A 16,788-nucleotide genomic window follows, 5' to 3' on the forward strand; every position below is an offset into this window, starting at 1 on the left:
AATGTCAGTGCCCCCATCAGGGAGACTTTTGTGTAGTAGGTGGGGCCCAGGGATGGCCTGTCTATGGCTGGTGGTGCTGGGACAGCAGAAGAGTAAAGGTAAAGGGAGGGGAACACCCGGCAGGTCCCCGAGCTGCCATCTCCCAATTTTCAGAAGGGGTGAAGAGATGTAGTATGGGAACAGGCTCCCCAAAAGGAATGCTCATTGGGATCAAGGACCCCAGAAAATCTTGAGGCTGACCAGGTTCTTCAGAGCTGCTACCCTAAGGCCGTTTTCCCCCTGCCCTGGAGAGACCAGCGGGAAGCCGGGCTTTGGCTAGCCCTGGGCCTGATGCCTGTGCCACATGGAACAGCCAGCTGGCAGGGGGGAGTGCCTAGGTGGCCTCTGGTTAGCTCTCTGGGGAACACTCCAGCTCTAGGAAGAACTGAGGCTCCTTTCTATCTCTCCTGAAGGGGCCAGGGAAGAGGGAAGTGTAGCTCCCCAGGGCCCAGCAGAGCCTGGGCCAGTATATGACAGCTCAAGGACCTCTGGATGGAATCATAAAGTCCCTTGCAAGAGAGTCAAACTTCCTCGTAGTCAGGACTTCCCCTCCCCCCCCGCCCCCCCCCCCCGCCCCAGAGTGGCCTTTTGCAACTCAAGAGCCCCCACACATCATCAATCCCGTGTCACGTTAAAGGACACCGGATATATGGGAGGGAGCCTGGCCTTGCTTCAAAGGCCTGAGGGCAGGATGGATTGTGTCCTCAGGCCGGCTGCTGTCTCTTTACAAGTCAGAAGGGAGGGTAGGCTCAACCCCCAAATGGTCCAGGAAAGGCAGGAAGAGGTTAATATGATCTGCTCCCCCAGGGCTGCGGGCAAATGACACAGCTAGCAACGTGGGAGGTACAGGTGGAGATGGGCATGGGGCCAGGGTGCTGGTGAGGTGTCAGTGAAGACCCAGCTCTGGCCCTGCACCCCCAGTCCGCTGCCTGGCCTCCCACCCTCTGTGTCTGCCATTTTGTTGGGGCTCAGCCTTAGAGGTTCGCTGTGGGTGCGGTGTCTTGCTCTGCTTCAACCATCTTTGGTCCCCTACAGACAGCAGTTATAGTAGCAGCTGGACAGACTGCGGAGGGCAGGGGCCCAGATCTACTCTCAACAAGGGGGTATCACAGATCTAGGAAGACCATGAGTATGGTAAAGGAGCTGTCTGGGAGTGTGAGACAGGAATGTGTTTCTATACCAGAGGGGGCCACCCTGCTTAGGCTGAAAGGCAGACTGATTGATTCCAGGATCTAGGGGCCTTCCTCTCCTCTACATAAGCTCAGGACCTCCCAGGCTGCCATGAACAGCCTTGCAGGTTAACTGCAGGACTCTAGGGAGCGCCATTTGCAATCTGGTCTATGTGGACGCTAAAACTCTGTAGTGTAGGACGTGCACAGTGGCCCTACCCCAAAGAGCCCTCCCATTTCTAAGGCCTCATTTTGCCCTTTAGTAACCCTAGTGCTGGGATACCGAAGTTTGTAGAAGTGCTCTGACATTCCCATAGCAACTCAGTATGATGTCATAAACAGGGGATTAGCACATTCTAATGCCCAACCAGCAGACCTTCTTACCCTCTTTGCCCCTATGCTAAGTGCCCAGCTGGGGAGGGAAGAGGAGAGAGGCTGAGGCCAGCAGGGGAGGCTCACAGAAGTGTGCACGGCACACCCACCGCAGCGGCGATGGGTGCTCATGCTGGGAGGGATGGAACGGACAGCCAAGGAGCCCTCTAGCTTTCAGAGCTGTGGGACGAGCTCCAGTAAATGGCTTCCCCAGTGGAATACAGTGAGAGCCGAGGGCCTGCCAAATGATCCTGGTGCTGACACCCAGGTTTGCTTACCGATTGAGCTGGGGTTTGCTCTTCGGAACAAATCCTTCAGGAAGCCGAGGCCTGTGATTTGGGAACAGACCTGAGTGGAAGCAAGAGCACATGTGGGATGGTCTTGTAGCTCCCTTTGCAGCTCTTGGGTGCTAGAGGGAAAGCCCAGGGGGGCAGGAAGTTGGCACCAGGTGGCGGGTATAATGAAGACTCTGGATGTCCATTTCTCTTCCAGGAGGGGCCGGAACATGGGGTGGCCAGCGAGGGGTGGGATCGGGGGGATGGCACCTATAGCCCTCTGCCCCTCTTAGCCCCGAGAGGGCATTCTACCTGCCCGGTGTGCCATCTTCACACACTCCTCAATCTTGCGGTGCTCTTCCTGGCACAAGCCTGTGATCCTTCGAGGCAGCATGCCCCCGCAAGGCCGGATGAACTGACTGAGCAGCAGAACATCCTAGTGGAAAGGGAAAACTGCAGACACTCAGCTGGTAGGTGTTTGATGTAGGGAACCAGGCCTTGTGGCCTACAGGGGAGGCCGTCCCACCCCAGCACTCCAGGGGGTTGATGTCTCCCTCAGGAACCAACCTGATACCACACCTTCTATATAGAGCTTTGCACACTGTTCCACCTTTACCCTAACAAAAGTTAAATCCCAACTTGATAAGATTTTCCAACCCATAACCAACTCCAAAGGCTCTCAGCTCCTCCATAAGAATCTTTGATAGATTAGAAAACAAACTCTTCAAGAAGGGTTAATCTTGGGGCACCTGGGTGGCTCAATTTGTTGGGCATTGGACTCTGGATTCAGCTCAGGTCATGATCTTACGGTTCGTGAGACTGAGCCCCATGTTGGGTTCTGTGCTGAGCGTGGAGCCTGCTTAAGATTTTCTCTCTCCCTCTGCCCTCCCCTGCTTGCTCTTAAAAAAAAAAAAAAAAAAAAAAAGTGCATTAATTTTTCAAGCGCCAGCAGCATCTTTTCTGGTAATGAAACGTCTGTTATTCTCCTTGGGTGAGATAGGGGGCACGTCACAGATTTCCACACAAGAGGGAAAGTGGGAAAACGGGTACCATTTCTACCCCAAAGCCTACATGCCATGGGGCCAGAATACACAGACCACCCCTCCAACCTATGCTCTTCCCTTGGAAGTGCGAGGCAGCATATGAGCCGAGTGGGAGGGGACCAGGGTTGTGAAGTTGAATGCCACATCTTCTTAAGCCCCCCGTGAGCAGATGTGAATGGATCCTCAGGCTTCCTTTGGACCGTGAGACCGCTTTGGACAAGTGAAGGAAACAAGGACAAACAGAGCCAAAATCAAGACCAGAGTTGAGTTCCCCTTCCAACTTTCACAGGGTGGCTGAGGGGGTTAAATAAAAGCTATTACTTCCCAATGGAGATGGCAGCCCCGCCCACCTGAGGGGCCTGGCATGCCAGTCTCAGCAGTCATGTTCCACAAACTGACTTGCTGCCCTGGCAGGCGCCTCGCTGTATAACCGCAGATTTGTTTTAATCACTGGACAGCTCCTCAGGGACCCGAGCCCCCAATTCCCACCCCTGTAATCTTTAGAATCTGGTGAAAAGAACTTGGATTAGATTATCCAGGACTAATAAACTGGGCCCACAGCCCCAGCCCCCCACTGCAGGCTGCCAAGCAAGCCGACAGCTTTGTGCAGCTCAGGCTAACATTGTCCTGAGTGGAAAGGGGTAAAAGGAAAACAACTTTAGCCTTTACCTCGGAGGGGATTGGATTTCTTCTGCTGGATAAACACAGCCAAATCCATTTCCTGGAAACGGCTGGTAGAAAGAGTGCCCCATGGTGGTTAGGCAGGTGTGGGCTTCACTTCCCCATTTTCAGCTGGGATTCTAAGTATGGACACAACCCCACTAACTTCATGTCACAAGAAGCTGTCAACACTGCTCCGTGACCTGCAGGCTTCCGATTACTTCAGGCAGTTATGAGCAGAAGGGCCCAGGGCAGAGTGAAAGGAGCCCCCCTCCTTGCTGGGTGGCCCAGAGCCAAGGCTCCCGGCCCAGGAGATTAGTCGGGTCATTCTGTTCAGATCCCATGGGCATGTGGCCTCTCCTGCTCTTACCACCTGACCGGGATCTCTGCCCTTAGTCATCCCATTCCACAGAGGGGCACAGGGACAACTTGCAGGTCAAATTGGCCCAGAGCCTGAATCACCTGAAACCTAAAAATAGGGTGCTTAATGTCACCAATAGAACTCTGAAGGACAAGTATGGATTTTTCTAGGGCTGCGTCCCTTCCCCCAAGGCCTCCCTGTTTCTAGAGAGGATGGCGAACAGCAGTCAGGATAGTAGGCTCTGCCTGGGTTTTGTATCCCTAGAGTTTATATCCTGGCTCTGATACTAGCTGGGTGAACTGAGGCAAATTCATCAGCTTTTCCATGCCTCGAATTTCCTCATCTAGAAAACAAGGGTGAAAAAAATACCTATTTCACAGGGATATTGTGAAAGCTAAGTGAATTAAGACATGTAAATGCTTACAACAGTGCCTGACATGGAGCCTGCACTCAGTGCGGGTTACGTCTTGTTGTTATTCATCATTATCACCTTTCCGTGGAGACAACAGCTCTAGAAGAGCTGGAGCGAACAGGAGCCTTTATAACTTCGTATGGAAAGAGACAGTAATGTGTCCCCAGAGCATAGTGAGGACTCTCCAAATATACCCTCCTAAGAAAAGGCAAAAAGCCAAATCTAGATCCTGATTTCATCCCCTTGGGAACACGCCCTGCAAGACTGGGTTACAGGGCCCTGGTGGTCTGAACTGCATGCAACCAGACCATGATCTAAGTTAGTGACTCTCAACCCTGACTACACATTAGGATCACCCTGGGAGCTTTAAAAAATCATGATGGCCAGGCTCCACCCCAGACCAATGGAATCAGTGTCTGGGGCGGGGCTGGTTTTTTTTTTTTTTAAGCTCCCTGGCACAGCCAGGGTTGAGAGCCATTGAACAAAATGCTCCTGTCTTTGGTGGCTCCATGAGATGCAGTGGCTGGCGGGTGGGGTTGGGGTTGGGGAGTGGGGATGCTGCTTAAGTGAACCAGGGACCATGACCTCCATGACATGCAGAACCGAGTGTCTGAGTAGACTCACCTCATAGCCATACTTGTGTTTCAGGTTCCACCGGCAGATGGGGCACTGGCCAGTGGGGTTAGGGGGGTTTGGACTTTCCTTGGGAGTCTCTGTCATCCGGCCTTCAATCTAGGAGGCAGAGAAAGAGAGCCAGTGAGGGAGAAGGCCACGTGGGGCTTCAGATCCTTGAGCAACCCCCAAAATGGTGAGATGCTGGGGAAAGTTCATCTCTGGGGACCTGTGGGAGTGGCTGATAGGTCTCTCCACCCGAACTGTGCTGGTGGTTCTGCAGCTTTTGTATACTGGGCCTTAGGGGTGGCCAGAGACACACGGTGGCATGTAAGAGTAGTGGCAATTAGACTTAATGTTGATGGCAAGAGGGAGGGGTTTGTTTTATCAGCTGAACACTATCTTCCCTTCCTCAAACAAAACAAAACAAAACAAAGCAAAACAAAACACCAGAACATCATGTTTCGTGCTTTGGGAAAAAGTAATAAATGCATATGCTAAGAAGTTTCAAACTGTGCAGGGATACACAGTTAAAAGGAAGTCTCCCTCCCGTCCCACATATCCTTCTCAGAGGAAAGTGCCATTTCCAGCTTCATCTTACAGAGGTAAGTCTATGCCAGTGGTTCTCCACCAGGCAGGATTTTGCCCCCCAGGGGATGTGGGACAATGTCTGAGACATTTTAGATTGCCACAGCTGGGGGATGGGGTGCTACTGGCATCTAGCTGGGAAGCTGCTAATGCTTCAAGGCACAGAACAGCCCCCACAACAGATTTAGCCAGCCCCAAATGCCAACAGCACTGAGGCTGAGAAAGCCTGATCTATGCCTCTACAAGCAGGTATCGTGTACCCTCCTGCTTTTTCTTTTTAAAACACACGTGGGAAGATACACTCCCCCGCCTTCCTCCTTGCTTTCATCATTTTGGATGCCACCTTTCAAATCCTGCTGAGGCCACGTGTGCAATGACCTCCACCATTGCTGCTGTATCCTGTGACACAGCCTTGGAATTAATAAGCCAATGATCTGGGAGGCAGCTCTGATTACAAGAGGGGGAGTTTAGAAAGCCTTGCTGATTGAGGCCATGGATCATGAGAGCGAGGCTGGGCTCTGGGAGGAAAGCAATACTGTCTCCTGGGGGAGAAGTGGCAAAAGGGAAAGGGGGTTGGATGCAATGCAAGGCTGTGCGGGCACTGCTACCTAACTTTCTACCAAGGCTACCACAGCCATGCCAGAAGTGGAGAAGTGCATTGGGGAAAACGTGGAGACGCATGGTAGGTCTTGGGAGGAAGTTAAGGCGGACCTGACGGGGGAGAGAGCTAACATTTATTGACTCCCCATTGTATGCCTGGCTCTGTGCTAATAATGGTTCACATGTATCACCCCATTTCACCCCTATGACCTAGTGAGGGAAGCATCATAATCTTATTTTATAGATGAAGACAGTGAGATCCAGAAAGTGAGCAGTACCCAAAGTCAGCCAGGGGTCTCACAGTGCCACAATGTCTCCACGTTTATTTTGCAAATAGCAAATTCACGCTCCATATGGAAAAACACTCCATATTCAAAGGTCAGATATATTTTTCTCCACCAGCATGGAGTTTCTAGGGTGAATGCTTGTTTTGGCTTTGAATAAGGGAGCCAAAAGAGGTGCCCAGAGGGATGGGAGCCCCCTAAAAAGAACTGTTTTGAGGTTAACCAGTGAAAAGCAGGAGGAAGTATTCTGGGGAAGACCCAAAGAGGGAACCCAAAGAGGGCTTGTCCTGGGGATAAGACTGCCTTGAGGAGGATCAAGCGTGGCTGGCTGCCAGAAGGGTTAAATCCCTGGTTGACATGGAAGTTAGAGGCTTCTGGGAGCTCTGTGGAGTAGTTGAGGGTTTCTTGGAAGCATGGCAGGCCATGTGAAAACAACGTTGTCTTTTAGGGATTATAGGATAATCTAGGCCCCATGACTCCCCGAGGAAGGGAGGTGAGATGGGCCCACTGAGGGAAAGGGGGGAGTAGGTGGATGAAGAATCATTCTAACTACTTAACCAACAGACAAGCCAGCGCACTAGCTAGAGAGCCCAGGGCCCAGACAGTGTCACCGTTTAACTGTGTCACTTAAGAAGTAGCTTGGTCATTCTAGGCAGGAAAGAAAGGGACTGAGATCCAGGCTCCCCACCATGAGTCAGCTTACTTGGGCTTTCCAGTCTCACCACTGCCTTAGTTTCCCCTTTAGAAAACTGATTAATCACCCACCAAAGAATGTATCAACAAAGACCTCTGAGACCTTGTCATACAAAATGCCACTTTAATCAAATAACAGAGGCCTCAGTCCAGGCACAGTGACCGTCTCTGATTCAACCACTACAGTGCACAGCTTGAAAAATGGTAGACTGTGGGATTTATGATGACAGAGGGAGCTGCTCCTGAAGCCAGGAGTCCAGTTTGGGCCTCCGTCCATCTGTCCCTCCCAGGCAGCTACAAGCATTAAAGAGGCTGTAGTGGCCAGCTCAATGATACTTACTATAGTTGTCTTCCCTTCTTGGATCTCCACCACTACAGAGATAAAGGGGAAAAATTAGGTCAGCCATTTAATAAGGAACAGTGAGTTTCAAATAATAGCTCAAATTCTACACATGCAGAAAAACGGAGCTTTCAGTCTGCACTCTCCCACTATCCCCACCTGGAAGAGAAAAGGGTACAGGGTTCACCTCCAAGTGCCAAGGCTCTATGCCCTTGAGGCTAGGTGGGGGCAAGCCTAGATCCCCAAGTAATATCATCTCTCTGGGATTAAGGGTCTCCACATTGTTTTTGTTGTTCTGAGCCAAAATTCATCTTGGTTCTAAACCAGGGGAATTGGCAAGATCCTACCCTCCCATGCCTAGCGATGTGACCTCAGAGGTGAGGTGGGGGTGGGGACAGAAGCATCTAAAAGGTTTTCAAAAGTACCTACTGCATGTGTCCTTTCATGACAAGAATCAGACAAACATGGCTTCTGACCCTGACGTTTCAGACACAGGACTGAACTAATGCTGTGCCAGCGGCCCCACAGCAGACAAGCGGATGGCACTCCCAGAACTCAGCCTGGGAAGACAGGTTACAGCTGTATGAGGCAGCGGTGTGACTTAACTCCTCTGTCCTTCTCCACTCCTCTCCTGCAGGGTTGCACCTTTGCTGTATGTACACTGGAGAGGGTGGTGGGGGAGAGGGCCCTGCAGACGCTGGTCCAGGCTGAGTTTTCAGGAGAGCACTGCAATTCCAGACAGAGCTCTCCACCTGTTAAGGTCTGAGGCAGTCAGAAGAAAACTCGAGGGCAAGACGGTAAGTCACACACACATCCATCAGGCTGTATGTATTTACTCCTGGTGTATTCAACCAGGATGCAGAATGACAACTTCAACAATATTCAAAGAAGAACCAAGCCCATGGTGCAGGTTCGGCAAACATCAAACAAAGTTCTTGGAGGGGCGCCTGGGTGGCTCAGTCGGTTAAGCCTCCGACTTCTTCGGCTCAGGTCATGATCTCGTGGTTCAGGAGTTCAAGCCCCGCATCGGGCTCTGTGCTGACAGGTCGGAGCCTGGAGCCTGCTTTGGATTCTGTGTCTCCCTCTCTCTGCCCCTTCCCTGCTCACACTGTCTCTCTCTCAAAAATAAACAAACATTAAAAAAAAAAAAAAAGTTCTTGGAGATTCTTCCTTGTTCTCCCAGTTTCTTCAGAAAGAGAGAAACCATTGCCATTAGCATAGGAACTGGTACACAGCACATGCTCAATAAATGCTAGCTAGCATCAAGACCACGAAGTACTTGTCATGGTTCCCTTCTGGCTGCTAATTACTGTCACTGAAAACTTAGGTCCACTTAGCTAGACTGCAAATTGTCTCCCTAAATACTAAAACTGGACTTTAACCGCAGCTTGGCTACCATAATGAGTTTTACTCAGCTTCAGCCAAGGCAAGGAGTAGTGTGGATTAGAGAGAGCCTAAGGTTGTTCTTCATGTTAAGAATCTAGTGAAGGGTCGCTTGGGTGGCTCAGTCGGTTAAGTGTCCGACTTCGGCTCAGGTCATGATCTTGCGGTTGGCGGGTTCGAGCCCGACACCAGGCTCTATGCTGACAGCTCAGATCCTGGAGCCTGCTTCAGGTTCTGTGTCTCCCTCTCTCTCTCCCCCTCCCCCACTCCTACTCTGTCTCTCTCAAAAATAAATAAACATTAAAAAAAATCTAGTGAAAATTACGGATCTTTTCCTGGAAACACGCTGATGAGCATACAATCAGACGTAGACTTCAGGAGGCTCAGACCCCTGAAGCTGTGTACCCAAATGGTAATGCTGTTTTCATTCAGTGGTGGCAGTACGTGAATTTATTCTCTTTATGCCTGTCCATATTTTCTAAAGTTTCTAAAATAAACATGTACTGCTTTTGCAATAAATAATAAACAAGAAAAAGAGAGAAAGAGAATGTCTAAGAAAAAAATGAGGCAATTCTAACTCAACTGGAGGCCCAGGGCAGCATCTGTGATCACTGAGTTCTGTGACCAACACCTAATTGGACACAGACTGTCTGGAATTGTCCCCCATTTGTTTTTTGGGCAAGACCATTCAGAAAGACTCATTACTCCAAAACAACCAACCTGAGAGCCCCTCAATGTTCCCACTCCAGATACACAAAGGAGTAATGATGGCCAGAAGGGCCCTGAGGCTTCCTCCAGAACACTGTAGTTACTAATCCATTCAAAGACAAACTAGTTTTCTCCCTGTAAAAGAAAATGCGTCACCCCACACACGGATCTACTTGTTCAGAACAGAGACCAGCCTGAGTGGGATGTGGGTGAGACTCAGACTGATGCTCAGTCAGGAGGCCAGCACAGCTGCAGGGAGACGGTCACTGGAACGTGTCAATGTACAAACGCAGGGGGAGCAGAAAAAGGACTCAGCCCCAGCTCAGCAGGGCTTCCAGGCACCCCGGAAACTTTGCAAAAACCAACTTGGGAGAGGGGCAGAGAGCAACCAAATCTAAGCAGCAACAGGTGAGGGGCAAGTTTTTAATAATCCCGGTAGGAAACAAAAGGAGAGACACATTCTGGTACACTCAAGCCAGCAGGAGAACGATGTCTTGAAACATGAAGCGGATAAACATGTGGTTCCCCTCTCTGTGGAGGCACTTGGGTCCTAACCATGAGGTAAACAAATCTAACAGAACACACATCACTCCCGGCAAAGAACCAAACCCTGAAGTCATCTCATTGGCCCCTGGAAGAGAGATCAAAAGCCTGTGGCCAGCTCGGCTGTTCACTAGCTCCCCACACAGCAACCCTGAGCCAGTGAATCATCTTACTACAATCCAGTGGGTAAAACAATAGGCAGATGCTTATCTTATGCAGACAACTTGTCAAACCAGAAGGAATGACCCGAGAACTCTCGCAGGATTGAGAGTGATCAGGGCTGTGTCTCAGTGCAGGGGCAGGAGGCCTGGCTGGAGCCTGAAGAGGCCCCTAGCAGATTTTGAGCCTCTGAAAACAGGAGATAGGAATCAAAATAGTATTGATTTTCAGTGTGCATACAAAAACAAGTCAAAACCAAACAAACCCTGAGATCCATTTTGTCCCTGACCTCCTCTCCGTTCAAGATGGGGATGGCCATGAAAAGCTGGACTAAGAGGTTTAGGTACTAACAGAAAACTTGTTTAGAAAAAGATGGAATCACCCTTGTGCTCTGAGGTGTGGCTATTATCAAGTAAACTAAGGAAAGACATGAAGCAGTTTTCTAAACTGGAATTAGGGGTCGAATCTTCTAAGATAGGCACTTCTCATACACATCAAATCATCCGTCCCATGTGAGACAACACAAGTTGCTGAGCACCTGTGGAGGGTACAGCCCTGCTCTACCTACTGTGGAGAATTAGAACAGAACAGGAAGACAGTCTTTGGCCTAGAGGAGAAAAAGGAATGAAACCAAGTATGGGAACTTCACTACAATAAAAGTCCATGCCTTGTAAAGAGGTCCTTTGAGTACTTCAATAAATACTCGCCTAGGATGGAATCCAAGACAACTGAATTATAACAGTCGAGAGCAAACAGCGCTGTGGTGAGATTGCAGTGAACGCAGAAAGACCTTGATGGCCACATAAACACAGACACAGTGAACTGCGGCAGTATAAAGACTCAACTGTTTAGTAAAGTTGGAAGGAGGACCCATGAATGATGTGGAGGGCGCTGCCACAGCAAGTGCCCAGAGACCAAGTCCTTCTTGGACAGGATCCATGGAAACCAAGTCCCAAGCACAAGATTCCAGAACGGAGTCACTGATGGCCAACAGGCGGCACTTACAAGTCTTAGGGCAGGGCCAGGGAGTCGAGTGGGGGTTTGGGATGTGTGGCAGCACTTCTGGCTATTGACTACTTTTCTCAAACTCCTTCCCCACTCCCTTTTGTTCATCTTTAGTTCTGTTACCAAAGTTTTCTTTTTTTTTTTTCTTTTTTATTTATAGATTTTTTTTTAAACGTTTTATTTATTTTTGAGACAGAGAGAAAGCATGAACGGGGCAGGGGCAGGGGCAGAGAGAGAGGGAGACACAGAATCGGAAGCAGGCTCCAGGCTCTGAGCCATCAGCCCAGAGCCCGACGCGGGGCTCGAACCCACAGACTGCGAGATCGTGACCTGAGCCGAAGTCGGATGCTTAACCCGACTGAGCCACCCAGGCGCCCGTTACCAAAGTTTTCTGATTCCCTAATCACCTAGCCCGTTCTTTTCCCTTGGACCTCCGATGGGAATGTCCCTCTGTATTACACTTTCCTATGCTTTTTCCACTAGCAGGCTACTCTGGACTATGTCCCTTCAAGTCTGGAAAGCCCCCAACTCACACACTCGTCTCTTAAAGCTTTTAGCTATAGAGATGTCCACTTGACATGCACATCCTTGTCTGAATTGCTAAGTCCTCCAGAAAACCCCTTAGCTAACTGGAAAAGATGAAGAAAATTCCCTCAGCCTTTACTCATTTCAACATACTCTGCACTGGTTTCTGATAGATGATTATTATTCATTCAGATAGTCACGTCTGTTTATTTTTCTTGTTTTAAATACATTTCCTTCCCACGGGGCGCCTGGGTGGCTCAGTCAGTTGAGTGCCCAACTCTTGGTTTCAGCTCAGGTCATGATATCACGGTTTGTGGGGTTCGAGCCCTGCATTGGGCTCCATGCTGACAGTGCGGAGGCTGCTTGGGATTCTCTCTCACCCTCTCTCTCTGCCTCTCCCCCACTCGCTCTTTCTCTCAAAAATAAACTTAAAATAAAAAAAAATTTAAATACATTTCCTTCCCAAGAGTGATAAGGCAGGAATGAGATCTAACACAATCTTTCCCATAAAAAGTACTAATGGTCCTCGGCGAGTTAAGTGATGAGAGTTTTCACTGGGGGAGAACCACAGGGAAGCCCTTCTGTCGAGTAGCCCAGTGATATTAATGGTGGAGAGGGAAGAGTGCTGGCTCTACTTCGAGGCCATCACTTACTAGCTGTGTGATCTTGGGCAGCTACTGAACTCCTCTGGGCCAGATTTTCTCATTGTAAAAATGTCAGTAATATCCACTTGTAAGAACTGTTGAGAAGGGGGTGCCTGGGTGGCTCAGTCGGTTGAGTGTCCGACTTCGGCTCAGGTCATGATCTCATGACCGTCTCTGTGCTGACGGTCAGAGCCTGGAGCTTGCTTTGGATTCTGTGTCTCTGTCTCTCTCTGCTTCTTCCTTCTTGCACTCTGTCTCTGTCTCTCTCAAGAATAAACATTAAAAAAAAAATTGAGAAGGCTGAATAAATGTATGTGGAAAACCTAGCACAGTGCTTGCAGCAGGGTGCATACTAAACCACAATTTCCATTCTTATCTTCCTTCACTTTTGCTTTTTCCAGGATCTTTTTTGCTTTTTTTGTGTCCCTCTTATCAACCTTAAACCAGCAGCACAACTGACACTTCAGCCCAGGCTGTCCTTTGCTGGGGATGCCATCCTGTGCACTGGATGTTTTGCAGCATCCCTGGCCTCTACCCACCAAATGCCAGGACTACCAGTTGTGACAACCAAAAGTGTTTCTAGACATTGCCAAATGTTCCCTGGGGGACAAAACTGCCCCCGGTTGAGAACCACTGCTTTAGCCTGAGAGTCACTACAGGCAAGTGTTGGGTGTTCATGAACTCTGCCTATAATTAGGGAGTACTGTCTGATACTCTAAAAAGTAGGATGAGTATTTTCAGCAAAACACCCAGCTTCCTCCCCACAACTTTAAATAGTGTATCAAGACAAAGTGGTTTCATTTAAAGGCTTTGAAGACAGGTGGTTCTCAAGCAGAATAAAGAATATGGTAATGCCTTTATGTAAGGTCACATTGATTCAATGATTTAGCTTTTAGGTCTGACGGCGAGTAACACCAAAGAGTTACCAACCCAGATATTTACGGAGAGAAAGAGTTGAAAGACCAATCTGATTATAGAGTCCATCATTTCACAAAATCTCCAGCTGAAAAAATTTGAATCTCAAATACTCTTTTGTAAACAAACAAACAAACCCTGATTCCTCTCGTACATTCTCTGGAAACACGGCAAAAAACTGTTTTCAACTTTCAATTTCACAATGGATATGTAAACAGCAGGTGTTAGAGCCTGATGCTTGGTAGACACCCTCAAAAATCTTATGGGTATATGCTTATTGTGCAGCATGTGTAGAGATGAAACATCTTACTAAGTCCTTCTGTCATCAGCATGATCTCTTTGGTACCTTTCTTTATTAATGGATTAGTTTATCTAATGTTAACCAGGCAGTATCTGAATTATGTCGTTCTTTCTAGTAAATGTTCCATTTTCCCTTCACAGCTAAGTTCTTCTAACATACCTATTTCTGTTTCTTCATGAGATCTCTCTTTGATTTCCCCAAACTGGGACCCCCCTCACCTCCCCTGAATCTGCGAGCTGGAGGCCAAGCCCAGTTAGTTGGGGCCAGGCCTACCAGGAGCCCGGTCTGCCACTGCTGTCTGAAAGCTAAAAAGAGACCCTTTCTGAGACAAATCCAATGGATGCTTCATTTGGTTCTTCTTTTTGGACTTTTCTGTTCCCTCTGACAATAAGGATTACCCTTTCCCTCTGGATATCTTTCAGCTTTGAAGGATACGTTGGCCAATACTATGCCAGAATCTTAAAAAACAAAAACAAAAACCAGTATCACTTTTGCACACCACTCATCCTTTCCTGCTTCCAGCAATGCACAAAGGAAGGCTATGTCCCAAAAGACCTTTTCACTCTCTGCCAGTCCATCCTTTTTTTACAAAGCCTGTTCAAGACACATTCCCCTCAGTAAAACTTCCAATTGGGTTTCTGTTTCTAGTAACCAAATCTCCCTATATTTAGTCATGTAAAAACTTGCATTTGTTGGAGCATATACATATCATCTCATTAGAACCTAACTTCTCAGGAAAGGGGCTGTATCTTTTCTTTTTCCAGACAGAATTCCTTGACAATTTGAAGTCCAGTACTTGGCCTTCTGTAAGCTCTCAGTTCAATTCTGGAAGCAGGCTGCCTTTCCAGACTTAACGATTATAGAAAAGGAGAAGCACCATCTAGCATGTGCCTGCCTCAGCTGTTCGGTGGCTTTTCCACCTTAGCTTCCACTTCTCTGGGAGACTAGCGGCCAGGGCGGAAAAAGTCGCCATCAGAACACAGCATTTTCGGATGAGAAACTGGGGAGGGTAGCCACATGTCCTTCGCTCATGGTTCAGGGATTTTTTTTTTTTTTTTTAAACGAGGGAGGTAGCAGCTGGGAGAATACGGAAATCAAAACTAACATGCAGACGTTTACCGAAAACTTTTCTGAACCCCGGGACAGGTTTCTTCCTGCCCTGCTAACCAAGCAGGCCTTTCTTTCCGTCCTCCCCCCCGTCCTCCCCTACTAGTGAGAACACTTGCGAGCAGTGGGAAGTCAAGATAATAGCTTCAGGGTCTGGAAAGTGCTTCCAAGCACCCCCAGAGCGCCTGCATCTCCCGCGTTTCAGAACCGCGCTAAGGAAAGGGAGGGAGGGGCGTATGGAGGCTGAGGGAAGCAACCTCCCCCGCTCTTTCCCTCAACGTTAGAAGGTAGCCGGGACCCAGGACTCACCTTCCCTGAACCCGCGAGCTGGAGGCCGAGCCCAGCAGGTCGCGACTGGAGCAGCCAGGAGCCCTCGGAGCAGCCGTCCACAAGGATACACCAGCACATTGAGAGCCGCCATCTTGAAAATTAACGGTGACCGCTAGTGCACTTCCGCTTCCGGAACGGCGCGCGCGCAGCCGCAATGGTGAGCAGGAAGTGTGCAGCTGTGGGAGTCTCGCCCCGGTCGCCTTGAATTTCCAGCTTCCTCGCCTCTCCGGCTTGGGGCTAAGCCTGGAGCCCTGTGTGAAGTCTGAGTGATTCCGAGGGTCCTGGGCAGGTGTTCTAGTTCTCATATGCCAGTCCTCGAAGTCTCAAGGTCTCTTTCGTTCCCTGACAGGTTTTCTTTGTAAAATCACATACACTACACCTATTTCCTTAAAGCTTTTAAAATTCATATGCGGATTTTTTGCTTCTTGTGGGTGGGGGTAGGCCTGTACAATAGAGGTTGAAATGGTTAGGACTCCGGTTCTGGAACATCAGGTATCAGGTAGATCTGGCATAGAATTAATTCCTCCCTTCTCCATCAATCTCTCCTCCAACCCCAATACACACTTGCCTTTCATTCTCCTATATTTAACACTTCCCTTTGGCCTCAGAGCCTTCGTATAGCTATTTCTTCTGCCTGCTCTTTGGCCACCTGGTAAAACTCCTGCTTATTTCTCCTGCTCAAAATTCACTTCCACATTAGTCTTCCTTAACGGGGGTTACTGGCTCTCAGCGCTAGATAACTCCATTTTAGTACTTGGCACAGTTGCGGTTTTACATCTATTTGTATAATATTGTTTCTCCACCAAACTGTAAGCTCCACGAAGGCAGGGATATTGTTTTGTTGTTGTTGTTGTTGTTGTTGTTGTTGTTGTTTTGACTTCTATCTCCAGCAATTAGCGCAGTGCTGACACATAATAAATGCAATGTATAGTTGTTGAATAATGAATGAGTAGAATCTATTTTAGAGGGTTGCAAAGATTAGATAAGACCTAAGTGCTCAATAAACAGAAGCTAACTATAAGGCAGTTACTGAGATGGCCCACGTGCTAGGTACTTTACATAAGTTTGATGTACTTGCATAATGAGCAAGGTTGCAGTACTTAGACCACAACGGCCTGGTTTTCTCTCTTTTGGATTTGCAGGATAAATAATATGCTCCCCTAGAGCTACATAAGAAACACACACAGCTCAATTCTTCCACTTGATGGCTAGGATATTCCTCTTCCACTCTCCATAATTAACCTGAAAGGGGGATTTTATAGTTTTCCTACTCTGACTCATAAATGGGAGAACCAAGCTCATTAAATGGCAGAGCATGTTTCCTGACAAAGGGGAGGGAAGGAATCCATCTTTCAGTTGGGACTGTCACCCCTGGTGGACTAGGGAGATGCAGAACAACTGCTCCATGGGGAGCTTGAGTGATACCACCATGGACAAGAACAGTAGAAATGTGGCATTGGGTTACCATGAAACATTGCGTCCGGCAAAGGCAGATCCTGGAGAGAAAGGTACGTAAGAGTGAGTGAGACAGACACATGGATTAGGAGTGGAGGAGAAGGTTTTGGTGGGGTGTATGTCGAAATGTCCTGGCCAGGATCAGGAAAGCCTTGGCCTCTCCCTATAGCTTCCACATTTCTTCTGTATGTTGACCTTGAGCCCTTCCTGCTTGTACCGTTTCCCATTTCTTTTCTTTTCTTTTTTTCTTTGAATCGTTATTTAT

At 48.7% G+C, this 16,788-nt stretch overlaps 1 protein-coding gene across 2 annotated transcripts in view; it reads right to left on the reverse strand.

Annotated features, from left to right (window-relative positions):
* Positions 1 to 15,195, reverse strand: part of MRPS18A (mitochondrial ribosomal protein S18A) — a 16,588-nt gene extending 1,393 nt beyond the window's left edge. The window contains exons 1-5 of one of the 2 annotated variants that reach the window (XM_007085136.3): positions 15,048 to 15,192; positions 7,449 to 7,480; positions 4,956 to 5,063; positions 2,168 to 2,291; positions 1,859 to 1,928 (exon numbers count right to left, since the gene is read on the reverse strand). In XM_007085136.3, coding sequence (XP_007085198.1) covers positions 1,859 to 1,928; positions 2,168 to 2,291; positions 4,956 to 5,063; positions 7,449 to 7,480; positions 15,048 to 15,159 — 446 coding nt within the window. In that variant the 5' untranslated portion in view covers positions 15,160 to 15,192. Of the gene's footprint in view, positions 1 to 1,858; positions 1,990 to 2,167; positions 2,292 to 4,955; positions 5,064 to 7,448; positions 7,481 to 15,047 lie in introns of both variants that reach the window. The other variant, XM_007085137.3, reaches the window with a different exon arrangement.
* Positions 15,196 to 16,788: the final 1,593 nt, after the last annotated feature.

This window comes from Panthera tigris, chromosome B2, assembly GCF_018350195.1.
Source record: "Panthera tigris isolate Pti1 chromosome B2, P.tigris_Pti1_mat1.1, whole genome shotgun sequence".
Classification (NCBI taxonomy): Eukaryota; Metazoa; Chordata; class Mammalia; order Carnivora; family Felidae; genus Panthera; species Panthera tigris.